The sequence below is a fragment of the Eretmochelys imbricata genome, chromosome 5 (assembly GCF_965152235.1).
Source record: "Eretmochelys imbricata isolate rEreImb1 chromosome 5, rEreImb1.hap1, whole genome shotgun sequence".
NCBI lineage: Eukaryota > Metazoa > Chordata > Testudines > Cheloniidae > Eretmochelys > Eretmochelys imbricata.
Genome location: NC_135576.1, coordinates 38,814,316 through 38,836,967, shown reverse-complemented (window position 1 = coordinate 38,836,967; position 22,652 = coordinate 38,814,316). Strand labels below are relative to the sequence as shown.

The 22,652-nt window shown below is 40.7% G+C and overlaps 2 protein-coding genes across 7 annotated transcripts in view; one reads left to right on the top strand and one right to left on the bottom strand.

The window, feature by feature from the left end:
* NDUFAF2 (NADH:ubiquinone oxidoreductase complex assembly factor 2) overlaps positions 1 to 3,781 on the bottom strand; it is a 131,526-nt gene extending 127,745 nt beyond the window's left edge. Inside the window, exon 1 of one of the 2 annotated variants that reach the window (XM_077816901.1) lies at positions 3,509 to 3,781. In XM_077816901.1, coding sequence (XP_077673027.1) covers positions 3,509 to 3,635 — 127 coding nt within the window. In that variant the 5' untranslated portion in view covers positions 3,636 to 3,781. The remainder of the gene's footprint in view (positions 1 to 3,508) is intronic. The other variant, XM_077816900.1, reaches the window with a different exon arrangement.
* A 407-nt stretch (positions 3,782 to 4,188) lies between these two features.
* Positions 4,189 to 22,652, top strand: part of ERCC8 (ERCC excision repair 8, CSA ubiquitin ligase complex subunit) — a 52,986-nt gene continuing 34,522 nt past the window's right edge. For 4 of the 5 annotated variants that reach the window (XM_077816888.1, XM_077816885.1, XM_077816886.1 and 1 more), the window contains exons 1-7: positions 4,189 to 4,322; positions 9,008 to 9,103; positions 9,272 to 9,373; positions 11,849 to 11,972; positions 16,616 to 16,697; positions 17,803 to 17,871; positions 19,715 to 19,781. In XM_077816888.1, coding sequence (XP_077673014.1) covers positions 4,246 to 4,322; positions 9,008 to 9,103; positions 9,272 to 9,373; positions 11,849 to 11,972; positions 16,616 to 16,697; positions 17,803 to 17,871; positions 19,715 to 19,781 — 617 coding nt within the window. In that variant the 5' untranslated portion in view covers positions 4,189 to 4,245. Of the gene's footprint in view, positions 4,323 to 9,007; positions 9,104 to 9,271; positions 9,374 to 11,848; positions 11,973 to 16,615; positions 16,698 to 17,802; positions 17,872 to 19,714; positions 19,782 to 22,652 lie in introns of those variants that run through there. The other variant, XM_077816889.1, reaches the window with a different exon arrangement.

The window sequence follows — 22,652 nt, the reverse complement described above, 5'->3', positions numbered from 1 at the left end:
ATAAATAATACCGGAAGATGAGTGAATGAGTGAGTGAAGGTTTTCTGCAATGCAACTTTCCTTTAAGTCAAGTCCCTACCACCATCAAATCCTTTTTCATTATTTTCATTTGTTGTTTTCTCAAAGTCAAAAAGGTTTATTTTAGTCTTCCCTAAGATCCTCTTTCTAAAGGCCTGAAGACATTTTCTACTTGCAATAATAGCTGCTAAAAGTATGCAATTTAAAATTATTCACACAAAACAAAGTTGTTCTAAAACTAGCATTGTGATCTACAGACACAATTTTCAGGGCAAATTAGTTACTAAGGCTCATAGCTAGTCCCACTTTAAAAGACTACAGAAAACCATAATGATTAGGATGCTAGATAATCTGATGGAACAATTAAGGTTAGTTTGACATAATTACAGAACATTCCAGGCACCCCAACCATACTATATCACACTCTAAACTAGACAATCCAAAACTATGTGCTGGGGAAGGATGAGAAGAAGCTGCATGAGTTGCCTGGATTGAGGAATGTGGGTATGTGCAACTTAAGAAATGAGTCTAAGGTCTGTAAAGAAGTGTGGGGTGTACTCTATAGGAGCAGATACTATTAGAAGCATTTATGGAAGAGTTTATACAGTTTAGGGAGAATAGGCCAAAGAAAGTCAGGCTAGTTTCATGTAAGTTTCCCAAGAATTTCACCTACATGCATACCCTAAAAATTTTCCGCTGGAAAAGTCTGTTTTGATTGAGGTGAAAGCAAAGCTCCAAGGTCACCTGATGGGTGGGTTTATCTTTACTTACTTTAAAATAATAGTCAATTTGAAATCTGTGTTTTTTTAAATGAGTTTTATGTTCTAGACCCTTGCCCACTTTCCTATTTAAAAAAAAAAGGTTTCTCTTCCCTATTGTCCTGTGCATTATTAACTGGGAAGCTAACAGACTATAGAAAGAGTGAAAAAGGTTACCGGAGGTCCCTGGTATACATTTCTCACTTACCCACTGTTTAGGACATCGTCGCTCATCAATAGGGGAACGTGTTCCAATTTACATTGGTCCACATATCTGTCATTTGCACAGATAGGGACCGACGTGAATTGGAACACATTCCCCTATTGTACAGTATAGTACTGTACTTGTGTCCGCCAGCCACGTTCAAGGCTTATTACCCACGGAGGATATTCTCCATGCTGATTAAGGAGACGGTAGGTGAAGTCCAGTGTAAAGGAGTCTTGGAAGTCCTACAACATCTTGAATGGCATGGAATACATTGACATGTGTTGGAAAGAGGTCACTTTGCAATGTGTGAATGGCGCTTGGCGCTATGCATGGCCAGATGCTCTCCACAGCTTTGTGGGATTTGATGCCATTCCTGCTCTCAAGCAAGAAATTGTCAAGCTGCCGAAGGATGTCAGCTTTGAGGAGGTGGAGGAGGAAGATGTACAGGAGTTGTTGGAGTCTCACGCTGAGCAACTGACAAATCAAGAACTGATTGAGCTGGACCAACAACGGATATCTGAAGAAAGCAAGGACGATGACGTAGGGCAGGAAGCCAGGAGTCTGAGGACAAAGAATCTCTCCTGTTTTTGATGGAAATCATAGAGCGGTGATTCTTTTTGTGAACAGTCTGCCGAAGTCTCCAGGGCTCTCAATGATGCAGTGGCTTGCTACAAGGAGATCTGTTGTTCAAAGATTCATGAAGGAGAGCAGACGTTGATAGAATCCTTTTTAAGACTTCTGCAACCAAAAGGCCAGCCCAAGAAAACCCCGCCACCCCCCTACCTAAGTTTAGCATTGACAGTTTTATACTGTATTACAGTACTGTATTTACATAATTAAAATGTTCTATGTGTTTGAATGGCGTTAGTAGGGTTCTACATTATTTTATTCAATGTTTTATGTGCAAAATGTGTACTGTATGACCTGTCATTGTAAAAAGGTACACTGTTTAGGCAAAAAGAGCATTGTCATAGGTGAGTGTGGTGAAGTTGTGAATGCATCCCCCCCTTATTCCTTTATTTCTTATGGGGAAAAATTCCCTGGTATCCATCGCCCTTTTCAAGAACGCACCCCCAATGTATACAGGGGGTACCCTGTATATACATAAAGTATTATGAAATGAATCTTGTTAATCTTTCAAGCCTGGTTCACTTATTTTCTTTTTATATATAGCCCTCTACTATTGTTAATGTAAATCTTCTCAAATTCCCGCCTCCTCCCCCAATGGAAATTGCATTATTTAAAACAGTAGTAGAAAGCACCAGGACAGGTAACAGAGTCAGACTAGACCACAAGTGAAGAACCTGATTCAATATTACAGCGATATTAAACAAATTTAGTTCAGAGGCACATCCTCCCCATTTTTGTCTTTATCAAAACAGCCCCTAAAATACAGTATGCTGCTACCTGATCTGAGAAGAAACAGTAGGGCAAAGTTGAAGGAAGAAAAAAAGTACTTGGGTTAGGAGCCTAAAGAAAACTATAGAGAATGTGAGGGCGTATAGGGAACTAAGGGGAAGCAGGAGAAACACACAAAAGACATGCAAGGGAATTTCTGGGCAATGTACATGGAGATTAAATGATTGGGCAGGAAACAGTCTTGGAAAGGGTAAACCTATGAACATGGTGGACCACACAGGCTGGTGGAGAGGCTGCCAGAGAGGAAGTATTGAGAAGTTGTAAGGATGGGTACTCTGGAAGATGAAACTGGCAAGGGATAGGATGTAAGCAAAGGAGACTATGAGCAGGAGTAGTGGGTATCCTGGGGGAAAGTTCAAGGTTTCAGTCATCATCTTCAAAGTTCTCCATGTCCTGGGCCCACCACTCAGGATATATGAAACGCGGTCTAAAGCTCTGTAACAAAGACCATGTTGACCCCTTCACTCCTCTGGCCCAACGGAACCCTCCATGGTAAGAATAAAGTTCCTCTCGGCTGTGGAATGAAGTCCCCTGAGAACTAAGGCCATCACAAATCTCACCACTTTCCATTCCAAGTGTCTAGCTCATTTCCTTGACACTGCCTTCTTGAATATAAACACACAGCCATACGTATATCTACTTGTTTAAAACTCCGACCACAAGACCCTGTGCTGCACCCAGGTCTACCCTGGGGAGAAGATGAGAGAACAAACATGTGACAGACGTGCGGTCATGCTGCTTAATGAACTACTGGAAGGCGCTCAGGCACCAGGATGACGAGCACGGGATAAGAACCTGTACAGCACAGAAGAGAGTCGGATACAGGAAACAATAAGGGGAGCCTAGCAGTAGGGAGGTCCTGGGGGGGGCTCGGGGCAGAGGGAGTGGGGTGCCATGGCGGCAGGAGGGGTGGGTTTAGGGAAGAAGGCTGGGGGCAGGAGGGGTGGGGTCAGAAGTGCCTGGGGTGAGGCTGGGGGCCCGGGTGCAGACGGTGAGGGGATACGCTATAGGTGGGCTGAGCTGCAGAGGCTCTGCCAGAGGCAGGCCCAGCAAGCTCCCAAGAGAAGGCTGCGGAGTCCGTGGCAGCCCCTCCCCCCGCTCTTACCAGCCCAGGTTTGGTGTTTGGGGATCTTGTAGTATTTGTTTCCAAACTGGTCGCTGCCCACATGCTCCTTCTCTGGCCCGAGGAGCCGGAGCCGCAGGGCGCGCAGGAGCCGCCAGGGCCCGCCCATCCTGCCGGGCGAGTCAGGCCAGGCGAGACCCGCGCGCCCTGCCGCAAACACCCTCGCCGCCCAAGGGCGAGGCCAGCAGCTTCACGCGCCCGGCCCCTGCCCGGAGCCCGAGAACGCCGAGTAGCTGCCACGCCCCTTCCGCTTCGGCCGCGCCTCCAACGCTCTGAGCGCCGTGTACGTGCCCCGCCCCTTCCGCTTCGGCCGCGCCTCCAACGCTCTGAGCGCCGTGTACGTGCCCCGCCCCTTCCGCTTCGGCCGCGCCTCCAACGCTCTGAGCGCCGTGTACGTACCCCGCCCCTTCCGCTTCGGCCGCGCCTCCAACGCTCTGAGCGCCGTGTACGTGCCCCGCCCCTTCCATCTAGGCTACGCCCCTAACGCTGCAAACGCCGTGTACGTGCCCCGCCCCTTCCGCTTCGGCCGCGCCCCCAACGTTGTGAGCGCCGTGTACGTGCCCTGCCCGCACCTCTGTTGCTTTTGCCCAGAGGCAGGCTGTCGACTATTCAATAACGGCGCTCTCCATTGGACACGGTCGTTTCGCACTGAGCCAATCGGCGTCACCCTATTCACAACATGGCGGCGCTCCTTGATCTGGTACTGGCTTGGTCCCGCCATGTTGGCCTTCATTTCGGCCCGCCAGGCCGGTCTCGACGATCCGCTGCGGTTGCGCCGGGCTGAGTCCACCCGGAGGTAAAGAGTCTTTCGGCTTCTGCAGTTCAGTCTCTTCTCGGCTGGGGCTGGCCTCGGACTGTGCGGTCCGGGCCCATGGCCTCGCCCGGGCAGAGCAGGCCCCGGAGAAGTCCGGGGATTTCTCTCTCCTCGTCCGCGGTCTGCACGTGCCTGCCCACGCCTCAGACCTCACTCGCCCTGGGGATCCAGGACCCTGCGCGGCTCCTGGGCCACAGCTGCGTCGCGGATAGTGAGGCGGCGGCAGAGTTGCCCAACTTCACCCCCGCGCACTGTGTTGCCCCCACTGGATGCGGGAGGCAGGGCCGGGTGACGGGGCCGTGCCTCAGTGTCTCCACCCCGGTAGGGGATGATGTCTTTACACAAGTGTCGTCCTTTGCCCAGCACCAGACATCGACAGGGCCCTGCTGGGCCAGAGCTTTTCACTTGGACTGGGATGGCAGGCCCTGAAAGTGCCCTGTCACGGCGAGCTCCTGGGCATGACATGTCGGGCTCGTCTGTCTGTATTTTACCCTCCTTTCCAGTTTGAGTGTCAGTGGATGAAACCAAGGGTCACGGTCTTCCTCTCTATTTCTACTTCCTCTCTGCTTTCCCCTATCCCCTCCATTTCCAATTAACTTTTTCTGGCAGCTCTCCATACCAACATTTGTTTGAAGAAAAACTCAGAAAGAGGACAGGCTATTTATTAAATAATTTCTTCCCCTGTGAAGGATTATATTAATTGGTGCGATTATGTACAACATTGTTTCTGAGAGTAGTCACTCTAGAATAGGTGTTCAGTCTAGAGGTGGTAGTAGTAGTGCTAACCCCAAGCAGCCAACAATCATGTAAGTCCAGAAATAAGGTATTTAAAAGCATGTATGTTGGGTTCTTTTTACTTTTGAATTTTCTTGTTTCGTTTCACATGTCTAAACTTTTTTCTGTAACCACTAAGGCTGGAAACTTCCTTCTTAGAAAATGAAAACTGAAATTCTCATGTAATCACACAGTTCATGGAGCTGGGGCTTTAATAAAAAAAATTACAACTATTACTAAGACTTGTGATCAAATGAGAGTTGACTACATGGAAGTAGTGATCTAGCCTGTTGGCCTTAGGCTGGGCAAAGTTATATATATTACTGGCTGTTTTCAGTTGTACACTTTAACTGCATTATGTAATCTCTTAAAGTTACACAAGAATTATGGCGCGGAGTCCTTGTCGCATTCGCCCAAATAAATTTGTTTGTCTCTGAGGTGCCACAAAGACTCCTCATTGTTTTTTCTGATACAGACTAACACGGCTATGCTTCTGAAACAAGAATTATGCTCTACCCCTAATGTGTGTCAGACTTATGCTTGCAACCTACCTTCCACTACCTGCTGCATGCAAAGTAGTTTGGCTTTAGTGCAGTACATTTCACCACAGCAGCCACTGCAATGCCTGGTAGTAGGATACTGTTTTTGCCAAAACGTAGCATTGTGTTGTAACATGCTACAGTAAACCCCATGGCATTGTAAATGTTAAGTTGCATCCTACACAATGAACACATTAACATGGCGTGCTTATTTCATCCCCCTAAAAGTGTATTTGTTCTACATCCTTTATACCTGTTTACAGACACTCATGTGAACATCTTGAGATTCATAGCTAAAAGAATTTTATGTGGCTTCTCCTTTCTGAACATTTCAGAAATAAATCACTATGAGTTATGGTTGGGCCTTGCAGGTCTTCTCAAGTCATAATTCTCTTTATGTAGATATAACAGAGAACCTTTTCTAGTGTAGACTAGACCTATGTGAAAACCAGTACACTAAAGCCTTGTGAATCTGCAGTCAGACTAAAACAATAAATATGAGGCATGAATTTCTCATTTTATATCAGATGTTAATTGTGAAACTTAAAGATGACAGTGTATATGTCAATATTGTTGAAAGGTTCATTGAGGATGATTTTAGCAGAAATATTCAGCTAATCTCATTATCCCATAATTAGGGCCTTACCAAATTCACATCCATTTCGATCAATTTCACAGTCCTAGGAGTTTTTAAATCGTAAATTTCATGATTTCAGCTATTTAAATCTGAAATTTCACAGTGTTGTAATTGTAGGGGTCCTGAGCCAAAAAGGAGTTGAGGTGAGGGTCACAAGGTTATTGTAGGGAGTGTTGTAAGTACTGCTACCCTTACTTCTGTGCTGCTGCTGGCGGCGCTGCCTTCATAGCGGGGCTCCTGGCCAGCAGCTGCTGCTCTCCAGCTGCCCTGTTCTGAAGGCAGTGCCACCGCCAGCAGCAACACAGAAGTACGGATGGCATAGTATGGTATTGCCACCCTTACTTCTGCGCTGCTGCCTGCAGAGTTGGGCCCTCAGTGAGCAGCCACCACTCTCTGGCCGCCCAGCTCTGAAAGCAGCAATGCAGAAGCAAGGGTGGCATGGTATGGTATTGCCCTTCTTCTGCACTGCTGCTGGCAGGGTGCTGCCTTCAGAGCAGGGCGCCTGGCCAACAGCTGCGGCTCTACGGCCACCCAGCTCTCAAGGCAGTGGAGAAGTAAGTGTACCAATACTGTGCCCCCCGCCTGAAAATAACCTTGTGACCCCCCCCCCAAAGCTCCTTTTTGGGTCAGGACCCCCAATTTGAGAAATGCTGGTCTCCCCCATGAATTCTGTATAGTATAGGGTAAAAGCACATGAAAGACCAGATTTCACGGTCTGTTATGTGTTTTCCATAATCCCAAACTGGATCCTGCACTTCTCCAGGTACCAGGAGTCTCAGGTGTACGCCTACCCAGCTGCCAAAATCTTCAGCTTCTCCCAAGAATCTCTATGATGCAGTTATGCATTGTCAATCCAAACATCTGATTGTATTATTCATTTTCTGTATTTAAGTCAACAGAACCATAATTTTTTTAATTTAAATTAAGCTGCAGGAAGATATCCAATCTGCTACACCCTAGCCTTTAGCACAGCATTTAGTTCCAGATTGCTATAGAGAATAAATAACTTTTGGTATAAGAACAGTAGTTAAATTTTGACTTTAGCAGCAATCTCTTAAGTGCCAATCTGTGAAAGTGCTGAGCACTTCCAGCTCCCTTTGACTTCAACTGCAGGAGGCATTCAGCACCTTGAAAACTGGATGTTCATTTTGTGCGTATAAATTGTGATTTTTTTTCCTGTACTTTTGTTGGCAAAAGGGATGCTCAGTAGAGTGTAGATTTTTCATAACATGGTAGCAGGATTTCTAACTCCGCTTAAGGAGCTGGGTTTTGGTGTATGTCACATTTTCATAACTCAGAGGAGCCTTAAGTCATCAAACCAAAGAACTGATCAAAAGGTGTTTCTGGTTATCACCTAGCTCAGTGTTTCCCAAACTTGTGACGCCTCTTGTTCAGAGAAAGCCCCTGGTGGGCTGGGCCGGTTTGTTTACTTGCTGCATCCGCAGATTCGGCCAGTCGCGGCTCCCATGAGCCACGGTTCGCTGCTGCAGGCCAATGAGGGCAGTGGGAAGCAGCGCGGGCTGAGGGACGTACTGGCTGCTGCTTCCCGCAGCTACTATTCTTGTACCAAGTCTGGGAAACACTGACCTAGCTTGTTCAAAGCTACAAAGCTAGTTTCACTTTGCAGTAATTAGAAGACATCAATTAAAATGTGAAAGGACTTTGTCATAGAAATATTTTAATAAACTCACAACTATAAACTCACCATATTTTTCTCATGAATTTTCATTTTGCTATTCATGTGTCTTTTGGTCAAATGACTACTTAGTATTTTTCTGAATCTATAAAATGCTGAGTGTTTGGTTGTTTTGTTTTGTTTTTTGGTGCTGTTTTATCCTGGATAATAAACTCAGAGCACGTTGTGATCTCAGCAAAACACTTTTTGCTTAATTTGAATTTTTTTAAGACCAGGTATCTTTCTTATCTTTGATCAGATGTTGAGGAAAATTGTAGTTATTCTTGTCAGTTACAACAGTAGGAAATTGCTTGATTGACCCTTACAACAGTAGCTGGATTTGAATGATCATTCAAATTAGGAGTAAAAACAAATCTTGTCCATAACACAGTGAATGCTCTGATGTTTCGTTAGCTGAATTTGAATTTTTATCAAAAATACTTTTCATTAGAGTGTAATTTTTTGTTTCTTTCTTAGTGATACAAAAGATGTGGAAAACATTTAACTTTGTTGTAATTATCATGTGGTGGTGGTTTGTTATTCATTCTGTATAACATAAATCACTTCATTTACTAAAATAACTGGTATTTCCACTGGGTGTCCTTAGTTTTATTAAATAAACTACCAGATGATCATGGTTGGGATGAAAACTAACTTATTTGTGAATATAGTAGATCTAAAGGTATATAAACATTTCATTTCACATTTTTAAATTTCTGATTCTTGCATTATATGCCAATTTTCATTCATACATTTGTTGATATGAATTGCTTAATAAAGATTTGTAGTCCTCCACCTCCAAATAATGTACAGTGTGGTAATTTCAGCCAGTCACACTTTAATCTTTTTCTTATTTTTAGTTCTACATCAAGTCTGACAATGTACTTTAAAATGTAAAGGGTAATAATTGAATGTGTTGAGTCAAAGAAGAATTCTGAGAATCACAAATTTGACTTTTTTTTGTTGTACTAAAGAAAAGGTAAAATTCGAGTACTTCCTGATTCTCACCATTCATGGTTTGATATATTCTATTTTTTTAAAGGGTACTAAGCTTGGAGTTAAACAAAGATAGAGATGTGGAAAGAATCCATGGAACTGGTGTTAACACCCTGGATATTGAACCTGTTGAGGGAAGATAGTAAGTAAATTGTGCTGTTTTATTATCAGGTATATTTTATAGAATGAATACTTAGTTTTAATCATTTATGATTAAAACTAATTACTTTGCTGAATGTGAACGTTGATTTACTTTGAACAGATTGTGAGTGTAAGATACCTAAAAGCTACGTTATGTTTGTTCTTACAGCATGTTATCAGGTGGGTCAGATGGTGTTATTGTACTTTATGACCTTGAAAACTTCAGCAGAAAACCATGTTATACATGTAAAGCAATTTGTTCTGTGGGCAGGTATGTACCTTTCTTTTAAAAAAAAAAAAAAAATCACTTTGAAATATTTTTAGCAATTTTATTATATATTTTGCATTGAATTCACAAATTGTTGCACATTAGTATTTTATTTCCTGCATAAAACGCTAATCACACATAGGACCAGACAACTTTGATAAAAAAACATTGATGACACACAGTTAAAAGTATAATATATTTTGTATATACACTAAGAAGCATAATGATGGCCTCATTCAAGGCTAGATCCAGAATTATTCTCTTATTTAATGTTTTATGTTGTTAAGTGTGTATTATGTAATTTTGTTATGTTTGTTTAAGAGTTTGTTCCAATTCTGGGATTTATTCACTTAACGTTAATCATGATTTTAGTTTGTCCAGACACCCATAAGGATGGAGACCTAGAGACTGCAGGTTAACAACAGTATCTTCTGTTCCTGTACCACATTTTGATGCATGCTCTATCATCTTTTTCTTTTCCTGTCACAATTTAGGCCTTTCTACTGTTGTAGGTAATCTTTGCTGCAGTAGTCGATGCTGTATCAGGTTCACATACCCAGCTTCTAGGCCTTAAGCATCCAGCCATGAGAATAAGAGGAAAGGGTAACCACTAACTCCTGCAGGGAAGGCCAAACTATCATGAGACACAGAAAAAGTCTTTGCTTGTGGGAGGGCCCAACTTCCTAAGTTCAAGGATGGGCAGCTTCTGCTAGAACAATAAATACATAAAAAGAACAAATCCTTATGAGCTGCAGGGAAAGTCTGACAAATCTGTAAGAGCTTTGAGGACTTGTGAGGAGGTGATACAGATGCATTAATTCTACTATAGGATAACCCTGTATATACTGAGTTCTCTGTCAGTTTTAGCTGTAATATTGTCGAATGAATTGTGAATAAACTTATGGCTTGTCTTTTGCCAGTAAGATTAGGACTGTCCTCATTCAAGCATGCCCTTGGCAAATTCCAGATTACCACTGCATAGATCATTTATGTCTAGAATCCTCAAAATAGTTTTTCTAACTTCATCAGTAACTAGCTGCATATTACTTTAGATTCTATCCAGTCTACTGAAGAGAGTGAAGTGTACATTATTGTCCTTATGACTAGACATAGCACTGTACATCTACATGGTCAATTTCAGTGTGGGATAATATGAGAGAGTCAGAATAAGGAATCTGTGAGTTGAAAAGAGGAAAAGCAGTGTTTTCTACTGGTTAAAATAGGATTGTGAATCAGGAGACTGGGCTTCTATTGCTGACTCTGCCATTGATGCTTTGTGAGGTCCTAGGCAACACACAATCTCAGTGTGCCTCCAATTTTCCTCTCTGTAAAAATATCCAATGTTTTACAGTATTGAACTCCTTGGATGAAAAGTTTTATGCAACTGTATCATCAGCAGATTCCTATTTTTACACGTATTATTAATTAAACAACTAGAGTAGTCAACATTTAAAAAAACCAACCAACCGCAAACAGCTGCTCCTATAACTTATATTATACACTTATATATTTGCTTATACACTTAACTTGTCTGTACAGCTCCACTGGGTGATTCTGTGCTGTATCTACAGCAAAGGCAGATATTCTCCTCTGTGTTGTAACACCATGATACATCTGCATATGGACTTGATGGAGAGTATCCTAGAGTCCTGAAGCTCACTATCTCTTCACCATTTTTCTAAGTCTCGATCCCTGCCATTTTATTTTCCTGAGTTCACTTGTAATGACAGTGAGCTTTGGGAACATCTAAAAGGAATGAAACTTTCAGCGATAAGGATACTAATAGGAGCAGAGATCCAATTGTAGTTCAACAACCACTTGAGATTCTGATATGCTACCTTAAATAGTTCACTGGTTCTCAAGATATCATTAAATTGAAGTGTATTTAGGAGCCTGTGAAGATTAAATCAAACAGGACCTGTGTTGCAAGATACCATCTAAATTCCCTTAAGTGTTGATCTGACCAAGATACTACTGGAACAAAGACCGTGTGGTTAGCAACATACTAAAATAGTAAAATTTTGTAACACTTCTGTCATAGTTGTGATTTAACATTACCATTAGCAAATAATTGTTAAAGACCCCAATCCTGAAAGCTTGTGCATATAATATGGAATCCCATTTAAGTCAGCAGAACTCAACAGGGTCATAACTATTTGTAGAGTCGGGCCCTACAATAATATTTAAATGTCAAAGCCTATCTTTTGGAAGCGTGACTACACCTCAAAATAGTTTGGTTTTGAGAGGGCAGATGATCAGCACTTTCTGAAAATCAGCCCCAAGGGGGCTCAAATTGGTCCCTCAGAAATTGAGGCACCAAAATTACTGGTTACTTTTGAAAATTTAGACCCAGTAGTTTAAAAAAAAAAAAAAAAAAAAGAGTAAAAATAATTAAAACCCCTCCACCTTGGTCAGCTAGTATCAAATCAAAAAGACGCTGCTGACCCTAACCAGTGCAATTCTATTATTGTATTATAGGAGCCATCCTGATGTACACAAATTCAGCGTAGAGACGGTTCAATGGTATCCTCGTGACACTGGCATGTTTACATCAAGCTCATTTGATAAAACATTGAAAATATGGGATACAAACACATTACAAGTAAGTAATTACTAATTATTTTCCAAACTTCCTATGCGCTCAACCTTGTGATATGCTGAGCACCTGTTTTGCGGGTAGTATGCCTGAAATTCCCATTGAACTCAGTGAGAGTTGACTCACTCAGCATTTTGAAGGATGAAAAATGTCAGGTTGGTAGCATTCAAAACTGTAGGCACAGAATACGAGGGCAGAAGTTTAGGCACTCCCATATTTGACAGCATGCTTCGGCCTTGTTTTAGAAACCACTTCTATGTTACCAATAATATGGTAGTTCAGAGTCTTTGCTTGTTTTTTCTGCGTAGCCTGCCAATAAAAACGTGACTTGTGATGGTAGATTTTGTGCTATGTACGTTTGTCCAGCAACAACTGGTCTGAGAGCATAGTTTATTTCTTGTGAGGTGTTGAACACCTATTGAACAATATTAATTGTTGGTTATCATATTTGCATAGCACTGGTAGTGTGCTGTGGGAGCACATCTGTTGTTATAAACAATATGAACAATGTCTTTGATGGCTTAAACCTTTTGCCATATTTGTGTGAGAGGATTTGATAAGCTTTTAAAACAGCAGAACGAGGGAAACCATGAGGAGAAACACTAATCAATTTGTCATGACTTAAATAAAGTTTACACATTACAGGCCATTTATCTGCTACTAAATTCTGTCCTCTAATAGCTGATATATGAATTTTGGACTGTGGTAAATCTCTTTTATTTCATATATCAATGGACTTACATTGACATTGTTTGTTTGCCAAAAATATTGCCTCATGCATTAAGGTGAGAAGATCATGAAAACTGGAGATGCTATCATCCCAAGGACACAATACACAATATTTCTCTGATTAAATTAGATGTGAAAATTATTATTTTCTAAGCCCTTTTAAAAGTGTAACGTTGAGATGTATAATTATGTTTTTGTGGAGGGAGGAGGTAGCGTTGCCTTTTTGTTGTTCAAAGCGTGTTGCGTGCTTAGCAAGAACCAGATACTGCTTTAGAGTTTAGACCATCCTCTTAGAATGAGTTACAAAATGTAAACTGTATATAAAGGACAATTGGTGTACAAACTGCCACAAAATGGTATATTTCCAAAAGATTTGAGTTCATTCTTTAAAATAAAAAGCAATTTTAAACTATTTTTTTAAAAAGGAAACATAAAAATGAAGTTACCTGATATTGTCCACAGCGTTAAAGATAAAGTCCCAAATTTGAGCTATTGTACTACGTAATTGTTAAAATGTCAGAAGGACACAATGTGCCACTAAACATAAACCCTCACATAGAATCATAGAATATCAGGGGTGGAAGGGACCTCAGGAGATCATCTAGTCCAACCCCCTGCTTAAAGCAGGACCAATCCCCAATTAAATCATCCAACAGATTTTTGCCCCATATCCCTAAATGGCCCCCCTCAAGGAGTGAACTCACAACCCTGGGTTTAGCAGGCCAGTGCTCACTGAGCTTAATAAAGTTAAACAGAAAAGGAAGAAAAGTAAACAATATGACGATAGTTACTCTGTTTGGAATTTGTGTCTCAGTATTACTGCAAAAAGTCTACAGGCACAATGTGGCCTTTTGTTTTCAAGTGTTAGTAAGTGAAAGTATGAGGCCAAAGAAACTACAGAGACATTTAGAAACGAAATCCCTGGAATTAGTAAACAAGAGCCGCAAACTTTTCCTTCAGAAACAAGAAGAATAAAAACAAGTCATGTCTAAAGAAGCAACTGTTCTGTTCTTCAAAAGCCTTAGGCTCATCTTATGTTATAGCCATGTGAATTACAGAATGCAAGCAGACACACACCATTGGCAAGACCTTTACACTTCCACCAGCAATAGCCATATGAAGAATTAAGATTGGGAAGCAAGCAGTCATGGCACTGAAAACCATTCCCATGTCAAATAATCCCATCCATTGATGCACTGATGACCATGCAGAAAATGTTCAGGACCAGTTGGTAGAACAAGTGAAGAAGTCAATATTTTTCACCACAGCTTGATGAATCCACAAACATAACCAACCTGGCTCAGTTTCTGTGTTGTGTGAGATTTGTCAAAGCAAGTTCAATAGTTGAAGAATTTTTATTTTGCAAAGAAACCCTGAACAACCAGTGAGGAAATATTCAAGATCCTTGATAAATTCATGGTGGATGAAGGTGTTAATTGGACACTGTAGGTGTGCTGTGCTATGTGGTGAGGCAGCAGCCATGGCCAGGAAGAACAGTGGGGTTGCAGCACGAGTAAAGATGTGACATCATTTGGACACACAGAACAATTCATCACCAGGCGTCAGCATCGAAAAAGTTGCGACCTGAAGTACATGAGGCCTTCAGTGGTGGTGGTAATTTTATAAAATCCCAGGTAGTGAATACACAGTGTTTTAGTGTGCAAAGAGAGAGGCTGTAACCATACTCAGCTTCTGTTTTACAGTAAAGTCAGGTGGTTATCACATGAGAAAGTGTTACAATGCATCTTTGAATTGCCTAGCAAAATCAGAATTTTCTTCTTGGGAAACAGATCTTGCAGATAACATGAGTAATATGAATTTCTTGACTACATTAGCTTCCCCGGTGGATAAATCGGGCAAATTTAATGCAGTGAACCTAACACTTCAAGGTAGGAATACAAATATAATCGATATGAAACATAAAATTGGGAGATTCATGAACAGGTGCTGCCTTTGGCGGTGCCGTGTTGAAAAGGAAATTACTGAGATATTTCCAGTGTTATCAAACTTTTGAATAGAGTAAAATTGATAAAAATGCTATTAAAGACCAAATATTAACTCATTTATGGAATCATAGGGTCAGAAGGGACTGCCAGGTTTTTTGTTTGGATAATATTCCTATTTTGATGAATATTGTCCTAGAATCGAACATGAATCTCAGAATCGAACATGAATCTCTGGATACCAACTGGATTTGAAACCCCTTCTCACTAACATTTGAATCCATTCCAACCTTTATTATCTCATCATAAAAATATATATATATATATATATATATATATATATATATTAGAATTGTCAAGAGATCTTATTCAGAACACCAAGTTTTCAAATCTTACAAACCAGGAATTCTGAATTTCTGTTGACAGAGCGCAAAGAACTCCATGATATAGCTATGAAAGTGCTGCTTCCTTTCACTTCCAGTTTTCTCTGAGTCTTAAGTAGTCAGCAACCATTTTTGTGAAAACTAAACACAGAAAGAAAAGGAGTACTTGTGGCACCTTAGAGACTAACCAATTTATTTGAGCATAAGCTTTCGTGAGCTACAGCTCACTTCATCGGATGCATACTGTGGAAAGTATAGAAGATCTTTTTATACACACAGAGCATGAAAAAATGGGTGTTTACCACTACAAAAGGTTTTCTCTCCCCCCACCCCACTCTCCTGCGGGTAATAGCGTATCTAAAGTGATCACTCTCCTTACAATGTGTATGATAATCAAGGTGGGCCATTTCCAGCACAAATCCAGGGTTTAACAAGAACGTCGGGGTGGGCGGTAGGAAAAAACAAGGGGAAATAGGTGGAGTGGAAATCTATCATTTTGCAAATACAGACTAACACGGCTGTTACTCTAAACACAGAAGTAATTTAAATTTTTAAAGTGACTTATGACTGGCGCTATCAGAGATTCAATAAAACATTGCACAGCTATGTAGTTTGAAACAGGTCGGTTCTTCCAAATAAAATCTTAGGCTGTGTCTGGTCACGCCAAAAAATCCACATTTTAAAATTATAGTTTTAAAAACCCAGATCAGATTTTGTAATGAACAGTATGTAGTTGAATAAAATCACAAAACGGTCCAAACTCATGTCCTTCTTGAATCTAGTGTCCTGAGTCAGTTTAAAAATATATATATTTGGTTGTGAGGAGCCACCAAGCTTTAAAATATCAATAAGGGGGAGACCGTACTAAACAGTTCGGGAACCGTGACAATAATGCAACATTGATGTTGAAAAATTGAGTACACTGGTGAGGAAATTTGAGAAGTCAAAGTTCTTAACACTAATATTATCAGTCTTCTTGCACATAATGTGTATTTAATGGCTTACGTTTTAGTATGTAAGCAATAAAACAGAGTTGATTTCAGGAACTTGTCAACATACCGCTTGAGTCCCAACAGAAAATGGGGAAAAATAACTTTAAATATGGTCCCTTATTTTATATAAGGTGACACTTCAATTTAGCCACTTGCTATTGCTTCTACCTTTTGTTTATATCCTTTTTTTGAGGTAGCATGTTTTGTATGTGATGAACAAGAAGTATTAGCTCTAGTATACATCATTTTCTTTCTTTCCTGTTATCACTGATTTCCATTTACATACCCCACCTTCTTCCTTGCTTCTTTTCCTTCCTCCTTTTTTTTTCCCCTTGTCACTGTAATCAGAGCATTTTCTTCCAGGCTTTATTACTCTTTGCCATGTTAGCTCTATGCCCTGCCAGTGCTGGATGTCAAGTTCTGGTAGCATGACTATTTGCATGATTAGGCACTTAATCAGTAGAGAGGTGGCATGTGAGCAGCCTTGTAAACAGTAACTCTAACTTTAAAAATGCTTAACCAATTTTAAAGAAGAGATACAAATTCTCATTATGATATTAATCAAGGGGCAAAGCTGATAGATGTTTTGTTTTAATTACCAGCCTGCAGATGTGTTTAATTTTGAGGGAACAGTTTATAGCCATCATATGTCTCCAGTTGCTACCAAGCATTGCTTAATAGCAGGTATGTATACATTTTTAAGAAGTTCCTATCTATGTTTGGGTTGTAGTAAGAAGCAAATGATTCAAAATTAGCATTTTCGTTTTTCTACAATGACTTTTTTCATATGCAAGAGTCTTGACTATTTTCTGGCAAGTGATATCAAAGACTTCGTAAAACTGAGGTCATTTTCTAAATAAAATCACTTCATTTGGGCTTATACTGTTTATGAAAGGAAAGTACTTCCTTTGCATTTCTGAAATGAGCAAACCACACACCACCGAGTTTGCATGGTTCAGCTAGTGTTTCTAAATACACACAACTCAGATTAATGCAGCTAAATCAGTATTTGGTCTTGAGATATATTGGAGTTGAATGTGTACTGTATACTGTATGTATTTACTGTTGTCTATTTAAAAAAAATATTTAGAGAAGGGACCATATTCTTAATTCATAAATCTAGAAAAAAAGAGCAGCCTTGTTTCCCCTACAACAGCGGTTCTCAAATTGTGGATCGGGATCTCAAAGTGGGTCCAACTCTGTTTTAATGGCGTCGCCAGGGCTGGATTAGACTTGCTAGGGCCTGGGTCCAAAGCCAAAGCCTGAGGACTTCCCTGAGCAGCAGGTCTCAGGTTATAGGCTTCCTGCCTGGGGCTTAAGCCCTTAGGTTTTGGCTTTGGTCACCCTGCCTGGGGCAGCAGGGCTCAGGCTTTGATCCCTCCTTCTGGGGTCATATAGTAATTTTTGTTGTCACGAAGGAAGTCTGAGAACTCCTCCCCAACAACCTTTTAAATATAGTTTAATAAAGATCTAGTTGGGGATTGGTCCTGCTTTGAGCAGGGGGTTGGACTAGATGACCTCCTGAGATCCCTTCCAACCCTGATATTCTATGATTCTATTGTTAATGTGAGGAATTCAGTAGAATTGTATGCAGAGACTTTGAAAATATAAATCTGTTGTAGTTGCAATACATTTTTAAAATCTGTTTGGAAATTTGATCAGTTCAAATGTGTGGGAAATCTTATGAAGCTGATAGTTTCTTTATATTTTTATAGTAAGACTTGTTAGAGTTTTTATTCCTTGTTAAGAGTTGTGGTTTTTTTACGTTGTCTTGTTTTTCTTGTTACAGTTGGTACCAAAAGCCCCGAAGTACAGCTTTGTGACTTGAAGTCTGGATCCTGTTCTCAAATTCTGCAGGGTACTTTTTAGCCTGAAACATAATTTTTAAACAGTAACTACTTTAAGTAAACCAGCCAGTGTAAAGAAACACAATCCAGCCAGTGTAAAGAAACACTATAAACAATGTGTTCTTTGTAAGTAGCGTGACTGATGTGTTTAGTACCAGTTGTGAAAATTACACAGTGAAAAAGGTTCTTCTTTGTATTATTCTAGCGCTACTATATTGGAGAACACAAATATTAATTAAGGAACAGCTATCATTTTAGGTCTTTGGGAATTTTCATAATAAACCCTGATTTCTGGAGTACTAGTTAGTCTTAAATCATTCTAATGTTACTAGGCATGTGTGAAACCAGTTTGGAGGAAAATTAGTTTATACGTTTAAAATTAAAAAAGCATGTTCAAAGATATTTTTGTTTGCATAACTCAGACTTCCTCAATCAAAATATTAATTAGCTGAGCAAAAGTGTTATCTAGTTAATGTAGTTTATTTTTAAAAACAAATTATGAATTTTTAAGATTTGAAAGTTTTAAGAGACTTCTGGGGGGCTTTTTCATTTATCGTTCTATAAAAAGGCAAATTCCATATAGCATCCCTTGAGAATAATGGGCCCAGTTTTCCGCTGGTGAAAATCAACACAGTTGTACCAATTTACACCATCTGAAGTTCTGACTCACTATAGATTAATATTTGTTTAAATGTTTTTAGGATCTCCAGGAATGTTGTACTTGTGTTCATGAAGATTGTGTGTGGTGTGTGCGCGCGTTTTTTACAAAATCTTAATATTTTTAAACAAAATATCCTCCAGAGATTTTGTATGGATGTACTTTCTTTAAGACTCTTTGGCTTCAGAGGCTCGGGGAGTAAGATATTACTCGACATAAGGACAGCAGTATCTGAACCTTTACGTTTATCTAATAATGTTAGGAGGCTCTAGGGCTTTATGCTCTGGAAAGCCTCAGTGTTTGAGTTGGTTGTGGGTAATTGAAATGAAACACTACAAGGGAAATATAAATGATGAAATGTTGAGTGTACTGATGTAGATGTACAGAAGGAAGTAGTGTAAATAACTCTTGGTTATAAGGCCAAAGATGTATGTATGTGATCTAACCTACTTTTTATCAATCAGATTTGCTCGCTTATGCCCATTTTATTATAAGTGGCACAGTAGCAACACTATATTTAGATTGCCTAACACTTTCTATTGTTTATAGTTTTTCTAGACATCTTTTTGAAGAGCTCAAAAACCACTATAGTTTGTTGTTAAATATATTGTATCACCATCCAATAAGCAGTGCATGGTCCTCGTGCTGCTAAGAGACCAAAAGAAAACACACACTTACCTTCAAATTTGGGATGTTGGTAAGGAGTAGAATAAATAATCTAGATATAGGAATGAGGATCTGCTGAATAAATATATATATATTTTTAAAATAGCTCAATAAAAACTGACACTAAATTGTTTTTACATCTGTGTATTTTAAATGTTACTGTTAAAACTTCTGTAACAGTAATGGAGTAGTCTTAGTAGTTGTATGTGCTATTCTTTTGTTAGCATAGCTGTAGAACGATAAAGGCATCTGGGCTAGTAAAGTATAGAGAGGTAAACTTAGTATTCTTCATAGCACTTTCAGCTGAATGCATTCTTAGCCAAGCAAAGGGGGGGAAGTAAACTGCCAATAATCCAAAATAAGGAACGCTCTTCCCATTCACTCCAAATTAATACCAGAATATTAATGGTAGTTGTAAATTGGTAGATTAGTCCAATTGCATTTCTCTTGGATATATGCCACATTTACTTATATCAGAAAAGTTGTTTATCAATAAGTTACCTGAAATTTCTCATGTACCATATTTGTAGGTCACAGGCAGGAAGTGCTGGCAGTGACCTGGTCCCCACGTTATGAGTATGTCTTGGCAACTGCAAGGTAAAAACTATTTCTGTAATGTAAATAAGCAGTAAAATGACTTACAGAAAGCATTGTAAATGAATGACTTGTTTAGAAAAAATATTTGGATACACAACAGTTTCATATTAATTTGAGGTGAAGGTCTGCATTAGTATTTATGCTACCATGATACTGTGGATCCTAGATGGGAAAAATTGGATTGAAGAGCTATCCAAATGGTGCACACAGGGTTGGTCTACACTTAAGTTATGTCAGCATACCTATGTTGGTCAGGGTGTGAAAAATAAACACCCTTGACTGACATAGCTCTGCCAAGAAGATCCCCACTATAGACGCAGCTACATCAACATAGCTAATGTCATTCGGGGAAGTCTTAAATTGGCAGAAAAACACCTCCTTTGGTGAAAGCTGCATCTATGCTAGAGAGCTGTTCTAGCCATAGTGTGGCTATATCCTAAGATTATATGTTGAGTTTGTGCATGGATAGCATATATAAGAGGCATGGGTTTGGCCAGTGATACAGAAGATGAGGTCCTGGCACACGGATACAAGGGATGCAGACGTCTTTTCGTCTCTTTATTCTCCCAGCCAATTATCTATGCAGATGGTAAAGTCCAGAGAGAAGTCTAGACCTGTAGACATCTCAGACCAGTTCATCTTTGATTTCTTCCTTCAACCACCGCCAGAATTGGTACAGTTTTGCTGCTTTGTTCCACTCTGTATCTGCCGTGAGGCAGCAGAAGTGCACTGCATAGTGAGCCACTCTGTCTTGCCCCTGCTAGTCCCCTTGATATTCAGAATCAGTGTGCGTCATTGAAGATGGTTGATATTGATTGGAGAAAGGCATCCCAGTTCGACAGCACTGGACTATGGCCTTCTACCACAGGGAGGCCCAGACTAACGCGTCTCCTGTCAGCAGGCTGATAACTAAGGTCACCTTAGCCTGGTCAGAGGCATAGATTTGGTGATGTATCAGAAACAGAAGCCAACATCGGCTCATGAAACTCCAGAACTGCTGTCAGTTCCCATCTCACTGTTCAGGCAAGGGTATTGCAGGTCCCTGTTCAGGACAAGGGCCTGCAGACAGTGTGGGGTGTGTCTCTTTCTTATTTCTTTATGCTTGGTTTGCACTTCTACTATCTATTATTGTGGTTTATGGTGCTTTAAGAACGCTGGTGACTGACTATTGTACCTTTGAACTCTGCATTCAAGAATTTAAGAGACTTGTTACTTGGAAGCAACTGTAGCTAGCATTGGTGTCAGCAAGACTTGTAAGAAAGATCCTCTCACTATGCTTTCCCTTCACCCATGGAACAGTGTCTGGCTCCTTCTCCCAGAACACTCATCTTTTTCTCCTGGAAAAGTCTCAGATCCCTTCCCTTCAGGGTACGGCTGCTCCCTCAATCTGGAGAACACTTTCTCTTCTGGAGCTCTCCCAGTTCTTTCCCCTGGGATACTCCTGTTCCGTTTAAGGGGATGTCTCCCTTTGGGTTTGCCTTCCTCTTACAAGCCTCTCCTCCCCAGAAGCACCTTCCTCCTGAGAGCACTCCCTCTGACTGAACTCATTTTTAATAGGGTGTGAGTGCTTCTCTACTGATTGACCATTAACCAGTCACCTGAGGCAAGCAGTAACTCCCAGGTAAGTTCTCAGAGAGCTGACACGGGCAAGCTAGGCCCTGACTCTCTCCTTTAAGACCCAGTTGTCCGGTGACAGCCTCTGATTATCGCTGACATTGCCCTGGAGGGTCTGAGACTAAGTCATACCAGCTGAGGCAATCAGTGTTAGTCCTAAGGGACTGCTACCCAGGATCTGGTCTGAGAATGGGAGAATCACAAGCGATGGTTAGAGGCCTGAGACCTGAAGATAGCAAGGGATGTGGAGGGTGAAAGGAGAGGTCAGAGGTGCAGTTCACCCAGTGACAGTGATGCTGCTTTCACACAGTACAAGCAGAGAGAGGTTTTCAGTTTCTCACAAAAACACTAGATTCTGTAGATTTCACTGATCAAGGTCCTGGACATGACATAACGAATTCAAAAGAGGAAGAATATCTCAAGGCTTGTCAGAGGCTTGTTGCAAAGCTTTAAGCTTCTGCTGACAGCTGGAAGGACATGACCAGGAAGTATGGGGTGCTGGGTGTATGTAATTTACCAGGAATACTCCATAGCACTGAATCAACTTTCCAGACTCAAGTTCATGTCGTAACAGAAAAAACAGAATATGACAGAGACACTATATCATCTCTGACAGATTGCAGCAATAAAACAGGTTCCTTTCTAAGGATGAGTATAGTTCACAACTATAGATCACAAGTGATCTGGAAAACTGATAGATACTTGGAGTGGAATATCTGTCCATGCATATGTAACACAGGCCTGCTGGGTGTGGGGCTCTGTCCCCCGCTAGTGGCACTTTAGACCACTTAGAGATTAAGGAGTCTGCTACAACCTCATCTGGTTTTTAGCTCACACAGTAGAGGCTCATACACTAAGCTTCAGAGGTCCCAGGTTCAATCCTGGCTGCTGCGTTACACACAGAAGTAGCTTGAAGAAGGCACAGAGATAAGAGGGAGAAAAAAACAAATGGTAGAGTTAGATGTTCACTATTGACAAATGAGAAGATGTGGGGCTTGAGAAATCAGACCAAAGATATGATTTATGTATGTTCCTTGATGGATGACCTGCTAAGGATGACTTTCTCACAGGATACAGTTTCAAAGGACAGAGAGAGAATCTTCATCTTTCTTCAAGAATACTGCTTTATAGGAACATAGTGAAGAACTCTCTAGCTGCAGTAGAAAAACTGGGGCTGATTATAGGTGCAAAAGTGGGAAAGCTTTTCAGAGAAGAGAAAAAAAGGTGTATGATCCATCAGATTTCAGCTGGTAAAGC